Genomic DNA, 23,656 nt, shown 5'->3' with positions numbered 1-23,656 from the left:
TGTGTGTACAAAACTATTTGTGCATGCGCTCTGTCATTGTGGGTAATCAAAATTTGATGGAAGCAACTACAATGCAATGCCACATGTATAGTGTACATGTATTTTGGGGTCAAAGAGGATCATGCTTGTTTTTTCACTTTCATACAACATTTATTCATTGTTGGTATTAATTATGACCTATTGTACAGAGATTGTTTTCTTGCGGCATTTGTAAAGATCCCCCCCCCCCCCACACACACACACACAGACAACCTGCTTGCCCAATTAGGCAATCAGAATTTGCTCTTTGGCAAATTAAATGCATTTGATAGTAAATCAAATGTACTTTACCTGTATTGGATCACTCGCCACTCTCTACAACTGCTACAAACACCACAGGCATAGTGCTAGATCTGAAAGAAGTATCCAAAGTATTAGACATCATGTTAGTCTAGAATGCATTATGGACTGCTTCTAAGCCAGAAATGGTAACATATCATTCATTAATACATCCATGTATGCTATAATCTGTACAATACATGTACTTTGATATTACACTGTATTTGTGCTTGTTCTGACGAGAAACCCTGTCAGTTTCATGTGTGTATTTTACTGTTCTTTTTAATGCAATACAATCCAACCTCATTTACACTAGCTTAGCCATGAGAGTTTTGCACACAGAATGCAAAGACAGTCGTGTGCTATTCCATGTCTGGGTGAGAGAGGGATCCGCAAAAATGCTGGCCAGATCAATAACCAGGTCGGACTGTAGTGAGATCAGGCATGTAAAAGGAATAGCCGTCGCTCACATTGTGTTTGAATGCTTGTATGTACATGCTTTCAGGAAACCCAGGTTGTGTTTGATGTGACAACCGACTATTTTGCATTTAGGGGGACCCCCTTTCCCTCAATTTTGATTTCCCTCGGAGAGAATTGAGGAAATGTGTCAGTCTCTGTGTTCACACTGTACTCTGTGTCATGGAGACTGTCGGGACAGATCTTTTCTTTTGTACGACTGACCATTCACACTACTCTCTAGATTGTCCTCAAGCCATGGGGGCAGTCAGGGTTTGGGGGGAGCCCTGCACTCGACACCAGACTTTGTGCATATGATGAACAGAGTTTGGCGCTATCAATTACTGCCCAAGGTCAACAACTCCCAGTTAGCGTCCATACCATGGCTTTAGAGGGGAAAGTCGGTTGCATAAAACCCTTACCGCTGGACTTACCGCTCCTTTCTAGCGGTAAGTCTTCAAATTAGCGGTAAATTTTATAATCCTTGATGTTGATTGGCTGTGATGCCTAATTTTAACGGTAGTTACCATTGAAATTCAACAGTAAGTTTTATGCAACGGGCCCTCTAGTGTGAATGCAGGGAGTAAAGCATCATGAGAGAGTGAAGTCAAACTCTTGTCATCATTCACTGTGACACATCATTTACACACAAGTTTAAAGGGATGCAAGTATTACTGTACACCGTACACGTTGTAGGTCCACTGCATTCACAAGATATCATACTGTATTCTACTTCGTGATGCTTTGTCCTGAGCAGATTTAATATAGCACAGGTGCTTGAACTACAGTGTATTATGAAGTACTGGAAATGGAGGTCCTTATGTTTGTTTGTGTACGATGTACATGTATGTATCTGTCTGTGTGTGTCTGTCTTACACTTGTACATTGATAAAAACAGCTAGCATTGTTCAGCAAAACCTTTCAGCAAAATACATTCAGACATGTACATTTAATACTGTACATGTGTACCTGGTTTTTGGCGACTGACATGCACTGCCCCATGGTATATATGTACACTTGTACAATGTGATGCAGGATCCTACCCTGTAGGCAGGGCTCGACACTAACTTTATTTTTCGGTGGCCCGATGGGGCCACCAAAATCATCAATTTCAAATTTTTGGTGGCCCAAGAGAAAAATTTGGTGGCCTGAAAAAAAAAAAAAATTGATAAAAGTCCCATTTTTTTTTATAAGTCGCACACTCACTTCATGCATTTATGCATTTCCGGCGCAAAAAGTTATGAATTTATTGACACACTTTTCTGGCCCGAGGTGGGCCACCAAATTTGCCCTTTTCTGAAATTTGGTGGCCCGACTTTCATTTTTGGTGGCCCCGGGCCACCGGGCCACCGTTAGTGTAGTGCCCTGCTGTAGGCCTACTTCTGAATGAGTAAAGTTTGTTTGTTTGTTTTTCGAAAACTTTGAGAATATTTGTGATTTGATTCTATGACTGTCATAGTGCAATGATATTCAAACTTGAATGAATAGATCAAATGCTGTTTGAAGTGCATCTGTTTAAAGCTTTCAATAATTTCTTACAGTATTTCATGTACGACACTGTACAGTAGCGAGACCTGTACATTACATGTCAAGGGCAACACTGTCCCTTTAATTCTCCCTTCTCTCTCATGAAAGTGCATTCTGTGGTTTCTTCCAGAACAGGCTGATGTGATTGTGAGTTGGGGGAGAGAGGGATATTATTTTTAGTGCATGGCTGTGCCCAGATATCACCTGGAATAAAACTAATTGCCTTTTGTTGGACAGGAAACCATATGTGACCAGAGAGTAGCCTTCCTCCTACAGTTCTTGGAATAACACTCTGACCTTTTCATTGTACTTGTAGGACATTAGAAAGAGCTGTCTCAGTCTGTCTTATGTAATTCCCTTTTTGGGAGACTACTTGTGGAGATATCTAGTTTATTGTTGTTTTTTATTGTGTATTTTTTTCTTCTGTGATTTTTTTTTTAATATTACCAGTGACACTTTTTTCTTTAAAAAAAAATAGTTGAGGTGCTTAAGCTATTCTGAAGAAATCATATGGAATTGGCAAGTAAAAAATATGTGTTGTTAATAAAAGAACAATCAATGGTTGGCATTGTCTCAAATACTCTACATGTGTAGCATGAATAAAAGAACAAATGAAATGTTTGACATGAGTGACATTGGGGTCAGATGACAGATGTAAGTACATGTACACATGTAGCTGTTTTTGCAGAGACTCCAACCCCAAGCACCTTCTGATCTGGAGATTCTCACGCCTGAAACCCCTAGCAAATGGGAGATTCCAAGTTGATGTGCACGAAGCGCGAAATTCTTTGTGGCGGGGGTCCAGTCTAGGGTTCTAGATGCTCTCTCGTGCTATCTAAGGCTTATTTTTCAATATACGATAAATAAGTAAGAAATCCTTGCCAACGGGAGACACAGGGCCAGGGCGGGAGAAATCAAATCTCAAACGGGAGAACGGGAGATTGTGCAAAAATAGGCTTTTGGCGGGAGATCTCCCGTCGAAAGCGGGAGAGTTGGAGTCTCTGTTTTTGTGAAGTCAATGAATGGGAAACCTTGTATCTGTTGAGTGATAGTGTTGTCTGCAGCATTTTGTTTCCTGTTTGTGCAAGGCTTGTTTCAGTTTGCATTCTGTAGTTGTATGTCATTAGGCCTACTTACATGTACTTCTGTTGCAGACCTCCTGACATTCGAAAAGATGTCAAATAATTGCCAATTTAGTTTAAAAATAGAATATTCTGACCATGATGAAGGTCAACAGATATAATGCATTTGTATGTACACTGTACATGTATTCACATTTCTCTGGAAGAGCAAATAAAACGTGAAGATTTTATGTTCTGCTTAGATAGCATTTATGTCTGTGGACAGTCGATGCTAGCATCTTGTATCTACATCACAACAAATCTATTCCATGTATCAAAACATGCATTTTACATGCAGTGGACACATGTTTGTACATGATACACTGATGAACTGTCATGTGAGACATCAGCTTTCTTCTCTAAGTGCTCAAAATTTATATCTTCTTCTTAAAAAAAAATAAACAAATACATTGTAACAGAAGATGCATATAATAGTACTGCATTTGTGTTAGCTTACATTCTTCTTAATGTACATACGTACATTGTATTAAGCTAGTGTAACATTCTTTTCAATGTGATACAGATGTATAAAGTGCCTTCAATGAAACCAAAACATACATGTCGGACCTACATGTATAACTATGAAGTGCCTTTATGACCAAATTGCTTTTGGGGGCTGTATGAATTGGTACATGAAGTGTTCTGTCAGCTGATATGGGTTATAGTCCTAAATGAGCTGTATTAGTAACTCTTGAGATCAACTCTATTTTTAGCAAATTTTCTTTTTGAATAGACATTGATAAATCCTGAGTGTATATAATGTCAGTCAACTCCAGTCAATTTAGGGAAATGACCAGATGATGTTGGTACATGTACTGACAGAAATGTTATTGTGTATTGTGGAGTTGTATTAGTATCAGTTACAGAAAACAAACAAACAAAAAACAGAAAAAATAAGTAGGAGCTTCCAATGCAAACTGCACAAAAAACGCCCCATGTTTTACAATATCCCGTCCCCACCCCAAACACACCACTCGTTATTTCCTAAAGACAGGTTTATGCAGTATTCTTCCATGACTTCTTTGTAACTATGCTCTCTAAGTCCTTGTCAGCCATTTTGGTTGCAAGATGAATTCTATATTACTGTGTATGATTTATCAGGAAGAGTGCTGGCTATAGGGTAGGTGTGCGACCAGATTGGGCGAGAGCACACAGTGGTACTTTGAACTCTCTCGCTGCTGTGTTTGGTACTCTTTTTTGGGAGCCTGAAGTTTGGCACAGAGTCTCTTTCTTTGGCCGTCCTGGTCTGTTCTTATCCACTGATGAAAGTTGACATGTCCTGTAGGCAGCACCTGGTTCCAATTTAAGTTTGTGCCAATCTCATCGTAATTCTCATGGAGTCCATCTTCATATTTTCAGGTTGAATTTCTTTTTTTTTTTCCCCTGCTTCATGTATTGTGCCATTCACACCCATTTATTCATACTTCTCTGTATAAGGCTGGAAATTATTTGTGTGTTTGCCAAATTTATGGTTCAAAGGGGAAGTTCCTCGATCTGTGTGTGGATTCAGCGAGTACCGAAAGAGTAGCAAAGCTCTCAGTGATGGTTTAGGGAAAATCAGACTATCCATGTATAAAGAAATGAATATTTACAGTTCTGGTTAATAATATCATATTTGTCCTTATCTTGAGAACTTTACAACAAGTTGTGATGTCAGAGTAAAAGGAATAATGTATAGGCCTAGAGAAAACATGCAAGGACTTTCATACAGTGAACATGTAGGCAGAGACTCCAACCCAAAGCAACTTCTGATCTGGAGATTCTCCCGCCTGAAACCCCTAGCAAACGGGAGACTCCAACTTGATGTGTGCGAAGCGCGAAGTTCCTAGGATTCTAGATGCTCTCTTGTGCTATCTAAGGCTTATTTTTTCAACACACGATAGAAATAAAGTAAGAAATCCTTTCCAACGGGAGACAAGAGCCAGGGCGGGAGAAATTAAATCTCAAACGGGAGAACGGGAGATTTTGCAAAAATGGGTTTTCGTAAACAGGAGAGTTGGAGTCTCTGTGTAGGCCTAATGTCAATTTTGTATGAAAATTACACTTTGCTGCAACATGTTCCTGATATGATATCAGGGCTCACATCATTCGTCATGCCTCCTGGAGAAGCTTGATCAGGTGCTCTTTTGATATTAACCTAGAGACATCAATCATTCCACTTAATATACAGTCTGTATGTTAGGGAAAGTTCCCCCCTGATGTACATAATGTATCAAAGCAACTTGACGAGCAGAGTGAGGCCAACGAAAGCAGTGGTGGATCCAGAGGGGGGCGCAACCGGCGCACACCCCCCCTTTAATTTTCGTAAAAAACAAAAGAAATAAAAAGAAAAACAATGAAATGAAACCCGGAAGTGGCACTAGAAATATTAGTCACGCCCCCCCCCCCCCCCCCCTTTTTACAGAATTCCTGGATCCGCCCCTGGAAAGCCACCCATTTGGAGCAAAGAGTTTATTGGTGAATGTGATTGGAGAACCTTTTAATAGTTGTATAAAATGAAACTTGTATCTATAGCTCTCCTAAAAAGTTTACATGGGAATGTAATGTATAGACAACATTACAAATGAATATAGCATATTCATGTAGCGTCATAGAGGTGTATGAATATATTGTATTGTAAATATAATGTGTCACGGCATGTATTTGGTCATTGGCTAATAAACTTTTCTTTCTTTCTTTTTTTGGTCACAATATGAACAGAGTTTTCTTTCCAGCAAGTTAAATTAGGTGACTTCTCCTATTCTGTTCTATTTTTTTCTGTAAATATCATTCATGAAGTTCTGAAGTGATTTGTGTGTTTGTATGTGTGATTCTAACATTGTTGATCACCATGATAATCCCGGGTTTGTTCTCTTCTCCTATCTTCTCTCAACCAGCCTGCCTGTTCTCCGTGACCCTGGCGCGGATGGAGCTGCAGCCCGCATCTCCGTCTCCGGAGGTTGGCCACACCCCACAGCTTGAGAGAATCTTCGGAGGTATGCTGTCTTAAAGATTGTAACTTTTTTTTTGAGTCCATCAATATGGGCTAAATTAAAGGCTAATCAATGAAGTTTGAAGCTTCAAATTTATCTTTGTATATGAATAGATTTTATCTGTTGCAACTGATTGACAAATTGCCCTACATCGACGTAAAAGGGCAATTTGTCAATCAGTTGCAAGGGAAAAAACATCTTGACAGAAGAATTTCATGTATTTGAATAGATTAACATTGTCATCCACATGTGAACCTGAGTTAAAATTCTCAGTTGGATTTGTAGTGTGATGTACCTGTATTGTTTTTTGCAGTAAGTCATGATGACATGATTCTTCTTGAGATATGATAGGACCAAGGGCATCACATATACACGTATTCAAATACTTGTACATCTTCAATTTAGATTTGATGGATGGATCCTCAAAGAGCCGAAGCGTCATGAATAACTTTTTGTCCTGGCCCAATGAGGAAAAGTCATTTGGTGTTTAAAAACAAATTCTGCTGTATTCAGTGGAGACCAGATACAAAGGATATGTCTATCTTTTCTGCCCCATCTTCACAAGCAGAAACATATTTTGAATATTGATCTTGCTCATATTTTTATCTTTCCTTTTGAGAATAAATCGTAGACAATTTTTGTGATTTGTTGTTGTTGTGATTGTTGTGCTCCTACCACCAATTACTAACAAGTCGAATGTTTAGAATGAAGACTAGTCTTTAGTGTAAGTTCTAGTTTCCATAGCCAGACTGATGCTGGTCATAGCCTGAACTCTTTTTTTTTTTTTTTTTTTTGGTTTGTTTTGTTTTTCATTTGGCATGCACAGTAATTTTTTGTGAAGCAGAAAGCAGCTGTCACATTAAATAAAAAAAAAAAAAGCATACACACACACACACACACACCAACCCCCCCCCCCCCCCCCCCCGAAAAAGTATCCCAAGAGCTTCTGATGTAGAAAACACCTCTAGTGAAAATTTCCTGACGTCAAAGGAAAATCATCTTTGACACAACATATTTTTATTTGGCAACTTCTGTTTCTCAAGGGACACTTCTGCATATGACTTATCTCCTGGCTCCAGATTTTCATCATAATTATTTCACAGCCTGCACTTTTCCCTTAATTCTTCTCAAAAACTACACATTGGGTTTTTCCATCCTCCATGTGTTTTGATTTTGATTTGTCATTGACATTTTATTCATACGTCATTCTGTAGGGTCTTGTTAATATCAGCCATGAGATTATCAAGTTTTGGAAGTAGTACATCACATGGATTGAAATGAACACAGTAACCACAAATTAGTGATACTAATCCCATTTTGAAGCTTGTTTAGAATTAGGGCACATTTACTCAAGGATAATGCTCCACAAACTGTCCGTCTGGCTTGGTATTGAACATTTCGTAGGGGTCTTCACAGTGTACGTCTGTGTGTGTGTGTGTGTATCTGCGTGTGTGTGTCTGTGTGTGTCTGTGTGTGTCTGTGTATGTGTATGTGTGTAATGGGGTAGCCTGCATCATGGCTGCTGTGTATGTACTGCTGCTTTGTGTTTTTGGCAAATCAATAAATTAGTGTTCTCCTTGGTCTATTGACTGCCCTGCAATATAAATGAAACTCATATTTCTCATTTCTGAAGTACAGACTCTCCATAGTGTTACAGGAAACATGCCCCCCTAAAAATTATTATAGATTAATTAATTAATTATTATATTATAAAATTATGCATAGAGTATCCTTTTTTGTAGTCTTTGTCAAAGATGGCATGGAATCTGGCCGATTATCACTGATTAGACCAACTTGACGTGAGAGTTTGACTGATACAGTATTAAGCAGTGAAGGCTTGAAGTTATTTCTTTAACCCGAATGAAACAAAAATGAAATGGAATGCACATTCTGTTCCACCCTCTCCCATAACTAAATCAGGAAACAGTGAAGCCCAAACCTGAGATGCAATATTTGGGAAATGGTGAAAGATACGCTGAAGGTGAAGTTTATTTGAAAATGAGATGAACCTGCTGAATATCTAGAGGTCGAGACACTGCTTTGATTAGTTGAAGAAGTTGTTCATTTGCAAGCTATTTCCCATCATACTGATCTGCTGAACTGTCCAATATCCACCCAGACCAGCAACCGTGGTGCCCCAAGGGGTGGTATCTCTACCCAGGGACCAACTCCTGCTTTGGTACGCCGCAGAGGGCCTATCGGTCTCTCAAGCATACCGCTGCACAGGAGTCCTGTCGGGCAGAAGGGGGCGCCCTTGCTACCGTCTCGAGACAGGAATTGGAGCATGTGATGAAAAGGCAAAGACCGGTATGTTGTCAACCCTTTAAAAAATGAATTAATGTGTTTTCGTTCTGTGGTAAAGGGTTTTTGTCGAGCCCACCGGAGGTGCGGGGAGACTATTAGGGATTGCCTGCGGTGTCTGTCCGTCTGTCGTCCTTCGTCCGTCCATCCGTCATCCGTCCGTAACGCTGCAAAAACTTGAATAACTCTCTACTGAGGACTTTAATTTCAGTCAAACTTGGAGGGAAGAGTAGTTATACAAAGTTACACATTTTATAAAACATGAAGGTCACCTCAAGGTCAAAGGTCAGAGGCAGGGGTCAATGAACTTTAAGACCCAATGTTAAGTTTTTATGACGTGTTTTGATTATGGCTCAAAACTTTTGATGTATTTGTCCGTTTGTGACCAAACTTGGATGGTAGATGTCCATTGGGGAGTTGAAGGTCACCACAAGGTCAAAGGTCACAGGCAGAGGTCAACAAACTTTTAGGGCCCAATGTTGAGTGTTTATGACGTGTTTTGATTATGGCTCAAAACTTTTGATCCATGTGTCTGTTTGTGACCAAACTTTGATGGTAGATGTCCCTTGGGGAGTTCAAAGTCACCACAAGGTCAAAGGTCACAGACATGGGTCAACAAACTTTTAGGGCCCAATGTCAAGTTTTAACGGTGCGTTTCGATTATGGCTCATAGCTTTTGATCCATACGTCCGTTTGTGACCAAACTTGGATGGTAGATGTCCCTTGGGGAGATGAAGTTCATCACTAATGTTAAAGGTCACAGACAGGGGTCAACAAACTTTTACAGCCCAATGTTAAGTTTTTATGGCGCGTTTCGATTATGGCTCATAACTTTTGATCCATATGTCCGTTTATGACCAAACCTGGCTGGTAAATGTCCCTCGGGGAGTTGAAGGTCACAACAAGGTCAAAGGTCATAGGCAAGGTCAATGAACTTCCAGGATTTAGAAAAACATTAATTACTTCTACGCGAATGGGCGAGACACATTTTGGCACTTGCCTTGTTTTAATTTTGTTCTGATATTCCTTCATTTTTTTGTTGTTTCACCTGTATATTGAGTAACAGTTTCATTTTCATTTCACATGCAGTGCATAGGCCTTTAGCTTTGTGCTTCATTTCAAGATTTGAAATAGCTTACCATGTATTTTTGCAACCAAACTTTTTGTAAATCCATCCTCACTTGTTGAGTTTGATGTAAACAGACTAAAGACTATGGGCATTGTACATGTGAAGTCTTTTTGTCGCATTTGCTTTTATCTTGTTTTTTGTGAAAAGTGTGAATGGAGAGAAATAATCCGAAGCCTATGTATTTTATTAACTTTTCGTCACGGATCTGCAGTTTATGAAATGTAATTCAAGGACTTTTCTGTACCTTGAAGGATGTGCAAGTATTCCCAATTTCAATTCACCGATCATAAGTTATGTGTTTGCCTTTGTGATGTGCACAAGTTTCTTTGTGATTAAATTTCAAGTCAGTTTTTAATGAAATTCAATTTTAAATTGTAGCCGCATATCCCAGAAGGAAGACATTATTTTCACTAATTGTTTGTCTTGAAAGAAATGAAAAGTTACACTCAGTGTGAAAAATGGCTGTTCTCCATTCCAAACATATCCCAAATACAGAGGTTGGATGCCCGTAATCATACGCTGGTCCTGTGGGTGGGGTACGTGCTGGTCCGCGTTGAGGGCAATGACCCTGAGGGCCGCAACGGCAGCAACAGCATCATCACCTGGCAGGTGCGGACGGAGGAGGCGACAACGGGGCCCGAGCCGCTGCTGGACAACAGCGCCAACATCCCGACCTCGGTTCCGGAGGAGCTGAAGAGGGAACGGGTGGTTTGCATTCAGCTCAAGCTGGTCTATGTCGACGGAATCCTGGCGAGGTCCTACTGGAACTTGGCCAGGTGCAACGACAGTGTGCCCTTCATCTGCAAGAAAGGTGAGAGAGTGTGAACTGTGGCACCAACCTTGGGGTTGTTGTGTGTGCTGCCACAAACTTAAATGGACTGTACAGTACTGGTTGAGGTGAGGATTCAGGTTTATAACATTTTTGGTGAGATAATGAGAAACCTCTTATTAAATTTTAAAAAGAGCATGTAATTTCAAGAAGGATTCAACATTTACTTGATGAAAATTGGCCTTGAAATGGCTGAGATATCCAAAAAAGAGATACTAATAAAATTGACAGGCCAGGACTTTTATTAGAATCTCTTTGTTTTTCCTTGTTTTTAGATATCTCAGTCATTTCATTAAAGATTTTCATCAAATAAACTTTTGATTCCCCTGAGATATACTCTTTAACATTTCATAGAGTGGTTTCTAAATATCTCGTAAAACGTTACAAGCTGAATCCTCACCTCAACCAGTACTGTACAGTCCCTTTAACATAGTTAGGTACATTAAAGAGAGCCTGCTCAAAGGGGTTACAAATATATTCATATTCAAACTCGACGCATTATAGCAAAGGTTTGTGATAAGCAGTAGCCTTTGCTGGAGACTTGTTCAGCACACCAACAGCTAATGCATGCAAATTGGATTCCATGCGCTGAAAGGCATTTGCTCTGAACAGATGAATGGACTGACTTTTTACTTTACCACTCACGAGTAAATAGGGAGCTTTAGATTTCAACGCGTGGACGTTTCAGACGACGCTTGCGCTGGACGTTCTCCCCTCCCATACGTCGTGCTGACAAATAGCTTTAGATTACGCTGGGACGCAACGTATAAAAAATAAAATGGAGCCCCCATATGATCGGTGCATGAAGTAGTTATCTACGTTGCAAATTGTGCGGATGTAAAAATAGCCAAGAACGCGTAGTGAAAAACTCAGACAACGCAAGCTAAAAGTAGATCGACTTGACGCGCGCTTCTGCGCATGCTCAGAACCTCTTTTTTTGCCTGTGAACGTCCCCATCGCGAAAATCTAAAGCTCCCTATTAACTGCAGTCTACTTCCTTGTTAAGAGTAAACCAGCTGGTTTACAATCCACAATCATGTGTGTAGTATGCCAATTGATTCACGAAGATGTGAGCTTGGGTTTCCACTGAAATTTGCTCTTCATAAGGGAAACAGAAAGTAGATACAATTGTACAAGTATGCTGCAAGATGGTATGATGTTAAGCACTGAGCAGGAGATTTGCTGCAACTGTTGAAAGAGGACACACTGTTCACCCATACACAAACACATACACCTGAAAACTATGTGTGCGCTACTGCAGAATTTACACATCCATTGAGTTCGACTCTGTGATATGCATTTACTCTATTCAGCTCAGAGTACTGTATGTGCCACGTGGTAAAGCAATTAATATTGCATCATTGTATGACAAATCAATATTCTAGGACCTCTGACAATTTCTTGTATAATTTTGCAACATAACATATTTACTCATTACGTAAAGGGATTTCTTGAACTTCAGGTGTACCTGTAATTTGTGTATTAAACAAGATATTCCAGAAATTGAATGTTGTATGTAACTGTCATATAAATGCAATGCATTATGATATCCATCTGGGCAGGTGCGTCCCAGTCCTGTTACGACTGGAAGAACAGGTTGATCCCAGAGGGCCAGTCCTTCACGCCCCCGGGCCGGGACAGCTGCACCGTGTGTACCTGTCTGCAGGGAGTGCCCAACATCTGTAGCATTGCCAACTGCGCCCCGCCCGCCTGCCAGAACTACCAGCCCAAGCCGGACAAGTGCTGCCAGTACACGTGCCTGGACAACGGCGACCCCAACATGCCTCCCAATGGCGGCGACTCCTCAGACGGTAATTGGAAATCCAAATTTTGGCCGGGGAAGCAGTGTGAGTGAGTTTCCCCGTGCTCCCGCTCTTCCAACCTCAGCGGAACAAATTTGTCCCAAGATGAAAAGGCTGCCTTGAATGAAGATGGCAGAGACAATGCAAAGGAGTTTTGAATGATGGAGTGAAAATGGACACACACAGGGAAAGTTGTGACCGCTAAAATATCGCTTGGATCATTTATCCGTATTCCTTCCTCTTTCTGCTCATTCCCCAACCCCCCACAGTCTCTCTCTGTTTTCACAGGAATCAGTTTACTGATCTTATGCCAGACTTCCTCATTTTCTCATTGAAATGGCACATTGTTTCTAATGCAATGGTGTGCACCCCATGAGACTTTCTTGGCGAAGTGAACAGATGGCCTCAGTGTATTTTTGACATGATTTCCTCTTCCTTTTCCCCTCCTCCCATCCCCAGCCATCATGTCAGAGAACATGCGCTGGGTGCTGACGATGATCACCTCCTTCCTCCTCCTCATCATGATGCTCTTTATGGTCTATCGGATGAGACAGAAGAGGATAGCCTACCTCAGATACCGTAAGTCCCGGCAGTGCCCGGCTCACACCTTTATGGCATGCAGGATTTTCTTTCTGGGAAACTCACTCTTATGATAATTACAATAATAATGGAGTCTTGTAATGCGCCATGTCTGTCACACAGTGGCACTCCTGGCGCAGATAGGTGAGACCTCCTCTCACATTGCTTCATTCAGGAAAAGATCCCAATTGAACGATAGCACACAGTTACTGAAACAAGAAGGTTTTGAGTTCCCTCTTGAACAGAGGGAAAGAGGTCTCCATTCTCAGTTTCAAAGGCAATGAGTTCCAGAGAGAAGAGCCAGACTGGATGAAAGCTCTTCTGCCCCATGAATGATGAGTACGTGGAGGTCAAAAGAGTATGAGCAGTGGATGAACGAAGAAATCTAGTTGGTCTATACTCGTGGAATAGTTGCAGAAGGTAGCTGGGTGCTGTGCCATGTAAAGAATGGAAAACTAGGATCAAGATTTTGTAGACAATTTGCTTGTCAACTGGAAGCCAGTCTAAATCATGGAGGACATGAGAGATGTGTGAAGTTTTCTTCATGAGAGTTACTTGTCTAGGAGGCAGTAAGACAGTGCCATGATTGTGATCCATGATTCAAGATGAGGCTAAAGAAGGAAGCATGGGGTAGATGTAATGTTTGTTATTTCATCAGGTCTTGGCGTAGACAAGCCGATGTGGCTCAGTGGATAAAGTATTGGACTCTCAATAGTGAGGTCCTTAGTTCAAATCTTCTAGCAGCAGGTGTTGCAAAGCACTTCATCCTTATCTCCTAGTTCTTTTGAGTGGACTCAGATTCATCTAGCTCGTAAGTGCTGTACTGGTGCTTCCTTAGTGGCCACCCGAAATTAATCCAAACAAGCAAACAAACAAACGAACAAACATAGCAAAAAGGATATATTCTCCTATTTCTGTGCAGATATCTTTGTAGATTGGGAATGTTAATGACAGACTTGATAACTGTGCACAACATGAGACTTATGTAGATGACTAGAAGAGATTCTGTTTGTGTGTGATGGATAACTGCCATGTGGTCTTCTCAGTGTATTTCCCATTCAATGTCTGTCTGCCAGCATAACCAGGTCATAGAGGCTTCGGATGAGATAAGATCATCCAGGATTAGGGGTTAGTTTTCGGACTAGGGTTGGGGTTTTGGTTTTTGGATTATGCATATGAATGGGGCTTGGTACAAGTGAGTGCTTAAGACATGATGGGATTGACATTGGGTGTGGATTAAACATCAAAATAGAGTTTGCCACATAGATTATTATGCTGTACATAATGTTTCCGCTATTTATGTTTTGTAGGCTTGTATCTATACACAAGATGAGACTTTCAAATGCATACAGTGTCTCAAACAGCTGATGGATATACTTTCTTGCCAGCTCTACACTGCTGAATGAGTATTATGGTAATAAAGGGAAGCTCAAATGTAGTTAACATGGGACACAGACAGGAGACACACCCCTAAGGGTGACAAGTCACAGCAATTTTCCACATCACTGCTTTTCTCCAGAAGTGCAGCAACTGAGGGATGGTCAAGAGGGGGAGTTTGAGCCAGGGTCTGGCCCACCTCCTGCCCCAGCAGTGGACGAGGCTGATGGACACATCTTCAGAGAGCCTCCACCACCATACTCGTGAGTATCTAGGGCATCCATTTCCATGGCAACCGGAGAGCAGGTTGTGGCTTTTCCTCTACTGTGGTATTGTCTTATATAAAGTGCTGTGATGTCATGCCAGGACAACTGTACATTTGGGTCATACTCACACACAAATAAGCAAACAAACAGGATTAAACGCAAGGGGCCTGCTTCAGAGAGATGTCCACTCCTGGTGGTTACTGTCATAGCAGGAATTACTGAAACTAGCAACGATTGCAAACCACTTCATCCCATTTCATTTCATTTACATCCATAGTTCGCAAACAAAGATAATCAAAGTAACGAATGCAGCACGGCATGATGCTCTCAATGAGCAGAGATGTTTTGGACAAAACTAGACTTCACTATGTCACTGACAAAGTAATGTTGGAATACCAGGGGAATACTGAAAAAATTGGGTGCAGCCATTTTATAGGTAAAATAGAGCACCAAAGTGTGACTTCATAGGCACTCATCGCCATGGAAACTGTTTCTAGACAACCTCAGCTGGCCCTCGGGTTAGATGTACACACCTGGTTATACCCCCGCCAAACGAAGTTTGAAGGGGGTATATAGGAATCAGCGGACGGGCGGGCGGTCGGGCGGTCGGGCGGTCGGGCGGTCGGTCGGGCGGTCGGTCCGTTGCAAATCTTGCGTCGCGAACTACTTCCTCAGTTTTCAACCGATTCCCATAAAACTTGGCACAGATGTGTGCCTTGGGTTGTAGATGTGCAAGACGTATTTTTTGACAGTACCCAAAAGTACGTTGCCATGGTAACGGCATATTATGGGCAAAAATGGGTACAAATCTTGCGTCGCGAACTACTTCCTCAGTTTTCAACCAATTCCCATAAAACTTGGCACAGATGTGTGCCTTGGGTTGTAGATGTGCAAGACATATTTTTTGACAGTACCCAAAAGTACGTTGCCATGGTAACGGCATATTATGGGCAAAAATGGGTACAAATCTTGCGTCGCGAACTCCTCCCACAGTTTTTGATCAATTTTTATGAAATTAGGTACAGATGTTCATCTGAATATGTTAATGTGCAAGACACATATTTCCGCAGTGGCAAAAAGTGCGTTGCCATGGTAACGGCATGTTATTGGTAAAATATAGGGCAAAATGCTTCATGGCAAAACTGCTTCATCAGTGTTCTTCCAATTCTCATGGAATTCATATTGAATGTTTGTCTTAGGATATAGGTCAGCATGACACATTTCTTGACAGTGACAAAAAGTATGTTGCCATGGTAACAGCTCACATATTATGAGCCAAAATGATGGAAAATTTTGTGTTGCAAACTACTTCCTCAGTTTTTGCCCAATTTCCATGAAACTTGGTACAGATGTGTGCCTTTGGTTGTAGATGTGCAAGACGCATTTTTCGACAGTACCCGAAAGTACGTTGCCATGGTAACGGCATATTAATGGCAGAAGATCAAGGAAAGATTTTGCGGATTTAACTACTTCCTCAGTTTTTTGACCAAAGCTTATCAAATGTTGTTTTGACCAAAGCTTATGAAATGTTGTTTGGCGGGGGTATAACCAGTCGCTGTAGCGACATTTCTAGTTCCAACTCAAGCTAGATAACAAAGGACTGTGACATTATCACTTCAGTACTCTATTGTTAGATTGCCGCCCCATTCATCAACAGGCTCCAGATTTATTAGTTTTTTTCAGAGGAGTAGACTATTTTCTCACAAATAATTGCACAAACATGTTATCCCTGATGAGTCTTGGACACTTTCCAGGAAGAATCTGATTTTCTTTTAACTTCAGTGACAGGTCAAATCTCTGATATTTCATGTTTCATTCTGCCGTGGTAGATTTTTCAAGGACAACAACTGTATCGAGATGCCCCCTCCGTACCACGTCCAGCAGAACACGGCACAGCGCATCTGCAGACAAGACGTGAACCACAATCGAGACTCAAGGGGCTCGGACCAGCCGGATAACGTCATGCTCTTGACAGGATCAGAGCCCACTACACCCTCAGATATCAGTGAGTGGGACTACACCACATGTTCTGCAATTCATCACAACTCAACACATGATGATTTGAGATCAAACTAACCTCAGACACAAATTTTGCAAGATTAATCCATGGTTTAATTTGCTAGTGATCTTGCATTAATTGATTTGTATCTTTTTGAAGTGTAATTCTTGTATGCACTAGACCTATACAATATGCCGCTTCGAAGTTAGTTCATGGCACATTGGTACGAATGACCTTTCTTTTTTCTCAGTCGGTTAGGGGGCACTTCACTTGATTTCAGAGCGACATAGTGCATAAGCTTTACGTGACAATTTATGGGATTCATCAATCCTGTTCAAACAAAGAATAAACTTTTGTAGACCAGATGAGCAGAATGATCCATCAATTAACACTTGGGAAGCATCCATTTCATTATTTTGCATTGAAGATGTTGACAATCTCTTTTTATTGATATCGCCAAATACCACTTTTGCTGTCAGGTAAATGTGCTGGTAAGCAGCATTTACAAGGATCACATAGATAATCATTACATTACCGATGCATATCCCAGTGAATTTAAAAACCAACACGCCTGTCGGTGTGAATGACCTTGTATCTGCTCATGCTCAAAGTGGAACTCCAAACTGGCTTTATATGATTTGTTGTTTGCCTTCAATAACCCACTCAGGTACAATATCGACACTAGCGAGCCCGCCTCCATACAACCACTGCCAGTCCGTGGAGAGTGCGCCCATGACCCCGCCAGAGTCCACCCCGATGCTGCGTCCAATCAACACCAGGCATTCATCGCAACCGTCATCGTCATCGTCCGGGCAGTTGATTCGCAACACCACTGTATGACTTTGAGCTCCAAGCGACATGGAGAGGAAAAAGGAGAAAGAGATGAAAGACACAAGAGAAAAAAACAGATCGCTTTAGCGTTAACGTCTCTGCCAAAACTAGTCCACCTGCCGTCTATGTGTAGTGTGATTGCCAAGTGTGTGCTTTTAAACGTCTATAGACCATTACTTACTCAGCGTTAGCGAGTTTTTCCTCGAGTGTTGCAGTGTCTGCGGATGTCACATTCTCCATCATCGCAAAAAGGAGCTTAATGGAGTGGAACGTGAACAGCCATGTCCACGCAAGCGCAAAGGGGCCTGATGACACTGACAACTGATCTTTTTTTTTCGGGGCCAGTCATGTGGAAAAGTTGCCACGATGGAAGAAAAGGGTCTAGGGCAATTACCCCCTGGGCAATTACCCTGGATCCTTCCCCTGACCATAACCCTAACCCTAATCCTGAACCTTATCCTAACCCTAACCCAAATAACCCTATACCCTTTACCGTAAACCTAACCTTAACCTAATCTTTACTCTAACCTCATCGCTAACCAGTATTTAGCCCGGGGGTAGTTGCCCTCAAGGGGTACTTGCCCTGATACAGGAAGAAAGTGCAACTGTTTCCACATTCATCCAGCAAAAAACATTGTCTCATTTTCTCTGTGACTGATGCTTCCTTGTGTGTGCATATGTTTCAGAAAGTAATGCCGGCACTTACATGTAGAGCGCCCTCTCTCTGCCGAGGAAGATCTGATTTGTGGTGCCCAAAGAGTTTCCATGACAACGTGTGCAACTAGAGTAGCCATGCTGTGTTTCCTTCTAATGTGTGTATAGTAGGCAATCAAAGCACTGGTGTGTATCCTTTACCATGCATTCTGCCCATTTAAAAGTGGACAAAATTTGTTTGGACTTGCTGTGTACACAGATGACTTCATCGATACTTGTTGATTAGTCATGTCATAATGTCATATCTGACCACGCGAGGGTGCTGTCACTTTTTGGTACATCTCAATTCTTCTCATCCAGCCAATTATGCACTCAACTCATCCAGATTCACAATTTGCGAGTCTTAGTGGGTTGTTGCAAGACTAGAAGGTCCAGTAGAGTCCAGTGTTGAGTGCAGTATGTTGTTGCATAAGCATGTGACATTTTATATCAAGCTTAGTGGCCAAAAGTTAGGCTTCAGGAAATCAGAAACTAGTTTTGTGGATTAGAAATGTGGGTTTGAATCGTTGGGAAGTTTCAAGCACATACACTCTGTGAATAGCACAACTCCAAACACATGTTTAGCAAGTGCAGTGCACTTCCACATTATCAGTAATGTTTGTCATCTGCATAGAAGCAGAAAGGAATTGATAAATCAAGGCTTTTACATTACCGGTGACCTGGGACCACTGAAAATTGGATGTCTGGCCACCAAATTTCCCAAAAGGTTATCTTTCGATGACCCGATCAGGCACTGAACATTCAAATCGGATTGCTGTGATTCTGCTAATTTCGGGCAACTATACTTCTTTCTGGGGCCACCAAAGTGTCAGATTTAAAGATTGTAGTGTCCAAAATGGGCCATCAGAGGGGGAAAAAAATAGTGTCAAGCCCAGGATAAATGATCACCGTCTTTTTATCCACAATATTGCACTCACTTCTGGGTCTCAGTTTTCAGTGTGGATGCTCCTTCACATCATATAAAAGAATACCAACTCAATTCACTCTTCTGCTCAAGAAAATATCATAGCATCAGTATTACAAGTACAATTGCCACCTTTTCATCTGAGCTTGCATGACCCCAAACACCCTACTCTCATTTCAGGGGGCATTTTATTTTACTATTCAAATGGGAATAAAACTTTCTTCTTCTTTTTTTTTTTTACACAGAAAACAGTTTTTGTCAAATATTCTCACAAAGTATAAACTTTGTTGCAAGCTCTCATCAGTGATGAAAGGAAAAGAAAAATGGTTAACGTTCAAAAAATGTTAGCCATGGGCATTAAAAAGTGTTTTACTGGGCATAGAAACTGCATGTACTGTATGATTGCAGTTTCAACAGTAGCATAGGATGCTTGGCTGGACAGCGGAATACATGGTCCACTAGCACGCACTGCCTAGCCCAGTCCAGCCTAACTCTGGCCTTTCTCATGACAGTGTACATTTTAAATCTCTTTAAACATGTGGACAGTTTCTTAACCAGCCTTGCTCCCAGAAAGTCCAGATTAAGCGGTGGCGACAAGAGTACAACTTTTGTAAATCATATGTGTAAGATACTGTGCAGTTTATGAATATGGTAGTCTGAAAAGATGTCATTCTGGAATGTATATATAGAGAGATATGAATATTATTTGTTTTAGATGCAAATGGCTTGTACAATGCCCGCAACAGTCATTCTCATTTTTATCAATTTTGTATGATTTTGCGAGAAAAAAGAAGATAATTTGATTTTGAAATTGTATACTCCATACAGCTCACATTATCATGCAACTTTGTTGCTACTCCATAGCCATTTCTACAAATATGATTATTTATAGATTATTGCCTTTTTTATTTTGCCATTCTAATTCAGTAAATATTATTGAGAGTCAAGATTAACCGACTATAAAATAGTTTGTATATTTGTACAGCAACTGTCATTGTTATTATATGTTAAATTTGATGCGAGTTGTGTCAATATGTCAACACACTGTGTTTTTATTTTGATGTGTTCACCAAGAGAGACTACATAACCATTTCTTAAAGGAAGTTATGAGTTGCAATGATTGCAGTCACCATGGCAACAGGTGTAGTACTCACATCTGATTGGTTGCTTTCTGGCTGCTGCCATAGCGTTTGCAATTATTGCAGCTTACAGCTATATAAATCTCTTAATGGAATAGGTCCCTATTGTAGCAAGGATGGTAGCTAGTACATACAATTCCTGTACAGCACGTGGAATTACAATGTTTTGTACATACATTTATGAGGCTTCTAAAAGTGTAAAATGCTCTCTTACCTAGAGTTACATGGTTTGTTTGTTTGTTTGTTTTAATACTTTTTCAGCCCTTCATGTGTTCCATGTTAAAGATTACTTATAACAAATGAAACTGTAGTGATGCTTAATTCTGATAATCTCTTCTTTCAGTGACAAATTTGTACTTATTTCTTAATGACACATTTATGTCAAAGGACAACAGTGGGGTAGCATTTGTATAAAGCATGTCATTTAGTTGTTGTTGTTGTTTTTTTCTTATGGGCTGGTATGCCAAGTGGCAACTCATTTATGTTAACATAAACAGGAGGCTGCAATTTGATAGGTAGCTAGTATGGAAAATATTCAAAATGCCAAACCAACTCTAGGTACGATAATTAGCAATTTTGTGACTCTTTGTAGTAAATACACTGATAAACGATACTTGTGTGGAATCTGTATGGATTTTGCACTGTCACAGCACAGAGCAAATTTCCTGTACAATTCTGGATCATAATGTGCTCGCCAAAACATGCACAAACTCACAAGAGTGTGATGTAAACTGTGAAATCCAAAAGACTGCCAACATATATATGCGTTTGTGAGAGTAATTATTGTAGTATAAAACAATCTTTTCAGATTTTTGTCTAATTGACTGTTGTAAAGGACTGTCACACTGTAGGCCTATCTGGTGTTTTATTTCTTGTGTCATCTTGTCTTGTCTAGGCTTTACTTGTAGGCGTGTTTTTTGTTGTCGTCTTTCACGTGATCGTGAGATGAAGATGTAGCATTGCCGTGTTTTCATCTGGTGATTTGCCGGGAAACCATAGTGGGGCTCTAGCTGCTGTATATCCTCTCCCTTCTTAATTAGCCAGTTTGTAATTAACTCTTGTACACATTGGCACAAGTGTCCTTTTTTTTCTCAGTTGGTTAGGCATTTCACTCGTTTCACTCCTAAGTGGCAAAATGCATAAGTTTGCCTGATGTAACAATTTGTGGAATTCACGTTCAAACAAAGAATTAAGAATGAGCCTGCGTTTAGACCAGGTGACCAGAATGGTCTGTCAGTTGACACTTCGGCAGGCATCCGTTTCCTTGCTTTGTATTGAATGTATAAACAAACATATTTCTATTGATATTGCCAAATACCAGGCTTGCTGTCAGATGGATGTGCAAGCAAGCACCATTTATAGCAATCTTATAGATAATCATTACATCACGGATGTTTATCTCATTGAAGTTAGAAACTGACATGCCCGATTGTACAAATTACCTTTTTCTTTTCATGCGTGAAGTGGAACTACAAACTGGTCTATTAGGGACACACGTGACCTTGCATATTATATGCACAGAGTGATGCACAGAGTGATGCACAGAGTGATGTCATGCACCATTAGAATCTTGTTTCTTGGATTACATATTTAGCCAGTCACATAAGTGGGTGTAATCACATCTTTATTACTTTCAGTACTGCCACGTCTCCACAAAAGGGTGTAGGGTGAAAGAGAAATTTCACTGATTTTGTTGTGGCATGTCATGATGAAATCAAAGAGAGAACAAGATTTGTTCACCTGTAATTACAATCTCCTGAGCTGTGCTGAAGAGATTTGAATACACCTTTTCATGCTACACGTTTATAAAAATAAAGGTAAATTTACTTTCAGTACAAGTACAGCAGACTTGACATTATAGGCTGATGATATTGATCAAATTGCCAAGACACATTTGAGAAGATGTGTTCATATAATCATCATGTCTAATATAGTCAGTTGGCCCCTGACCCCTGGCTGTAACCGTTTAGCTTTAATGTCAGTGCCAAGGTGGTTAACCTCCAGCGCCAGACTTGTTAAGATAACTCAGTGGCAAGCAGGTGAAATTGAGGTGCATGAGGATGGGAGAGGAGGGGAGATTATGTATACAGTGCATGTCAGAATCAGTCATACTTACAATATAATCTGTCAAGATTATCAAGCTTCGATTATGACTGTATGACAAAAAGGGGATTTTTGTTTGTTTGTTTGTTTGTTTGTTTGTTTGTTTGTTTGTTGTAGTTTTTTTTTTATTGGGGGGGGGGGGGGGGGTAAGCAAACAGGTAGGACTCCAGTATAAAGATGAAGGTGGCACATGAAGGATTGATGGGGTCACTTTGGTCTCATGACTGAAAGATTGTTTACATGATAATCCTTGGTTGCTTTTTACAGGAAGATGTCATAAGTCTCATATTCTCATATTTTACCCCAGAGTCATACAAGAATATCTTGTACAAATATACTCACATTAAGCACAAAAATATTGTTTGCTCTTGCAGACTATATTTTGTCATATATTGATAGTGGATGAAAACACGCAAGCATAATATTGATGATAATATAATACCCTAGTGTTTCAGTAAGAAGATACTTATTCTTCAAAGTAATTATACTGCCAGGTTTTCACACTTCGTTAGAAGAAATACAGTGAGACAAAAACTATTCAATTTCCACTAAATGCTATGCAAAAAATTCATTTAAAAAAATTTATTTTATAAATGTATCGGACAGATTTTTGTATTGTGAATTTCAAATTATAATTACAATGATGATTTCAATTAATCTAGAATTGATTATATGATGCATATTTAGACTCCTGTTGTCTTGGTATTTTTGAATTTCAGATCAATGCATCTCATGTTCTTGGCATTTCTTGAGCTTTAGAATTCACACATATATTTTGTGCTGCCATTTGAGAGAGAGAGATTATAAGTATCCTGTATTATATTATTAGAGATTCTAATACAAAAACACAAGAAAGATAATGAACATGATTTGAGCATGAGTGCTGTGGCTGACACCATTTAGATCAAAACCCCTGAACTCTCTTAACAGTCAGAGTTTAAATGCCATGTTAGCGTGGCACAGAAATGCAATTGATTCATTCACATGGTACTCGTAGGGTTAGAGGTAATAGTCTTCTTTGGTGAGCCATTCCTAGATTGCATTTAGTGATGAGCTGAGAGTAATACTAGTGAGATTTGAGATCACACACCGTCTTCTGATCTTCTGAACAGTTCTTCACGGGGGTGTTTCATCAATTTAGTCAGCGCTGACAAGTTATGAGTCTCTGACAATTTCAGCAAAATCTGTGGTTTTGATTGGCTGAGATGCTCTGGTCACTGACTGTTACCATGGTAATAGTCGGAGACTGACAACTTGTCAGTGCTGACAACTTTCATGAAACGGTACCC

At 40.4% G+C, this 23,656-nt stretch overlaps 1 protein-coding gene across 2 annotated transcripts in view; it reads left to right on the top strand.

The window, feature by feature from the left end:
* LOC139708772 (integral membrane protein DGCR2/IDD-like) overlaps positions 1-18,259 on the top strand; it is a 30,455-nt gene extending 12,196 nt beyond the window's left edge. Inside the window, exons 2-9 of one of the 2 annotated variants that reach the window (XM_071620721.1) lie at positions 6,299-6,397; positions 8,514-8,701; positions 10,320-10,635; positions 12,216-12,464; positions 12,915-13,034; positions 14,557-14,674; positions 16,507-16,682; positions 17,344-18,259. In XM_071620721.1, the coding sequence (XP_071476822.1) occupies positions 6,299-6,397; positions 8,514-8,701; positions 10,320-10,635; positions 12,216-12,464; positions 12,915-13,034; positions 14,557-14,674; positions 16,507-16,682; positions 17,344-17,516 (1,439 nt within the window). In that variant the 3' untranslated portion in view covers positions 17,517-18,259. Of the gene's footprint in view, positions 1-6,298; positions 6,398-8,513; positions 8,702-10,319; positions 10,636-12,215; positions 12,465-12,914; positions 13,035-14,553; positions 14,675-16,506; positions 16,683-17,343 lie in introns of both variants that reach the window. The other variant, XM_071620720.1, reaches the window with a different exon arrangement.
* The last annotated feature ends 5,397 nt before the right edge of the window (positions 18,260-23,656 follow it).

This window comes from Diadema antillarum, unplaced genomic scaffold (genome assembly GCF_040938485.1).
Source record: "Diadema antillarum isolate AM-2024a unplaced genomic scaffold, OU_Dant_1.0 seq00001373_RagTag, whole genome shotgun sequence".
NCBI classification, from domain to species: Eukaryota; Metazoa; Echinodermata; class Echinoidea; order Diadematoida; family Diadematidae; genus Diadema; species Diadema antillarum.
This window is presented reverse-complemented; position numbering and strand designations above follow the sequence as displayed.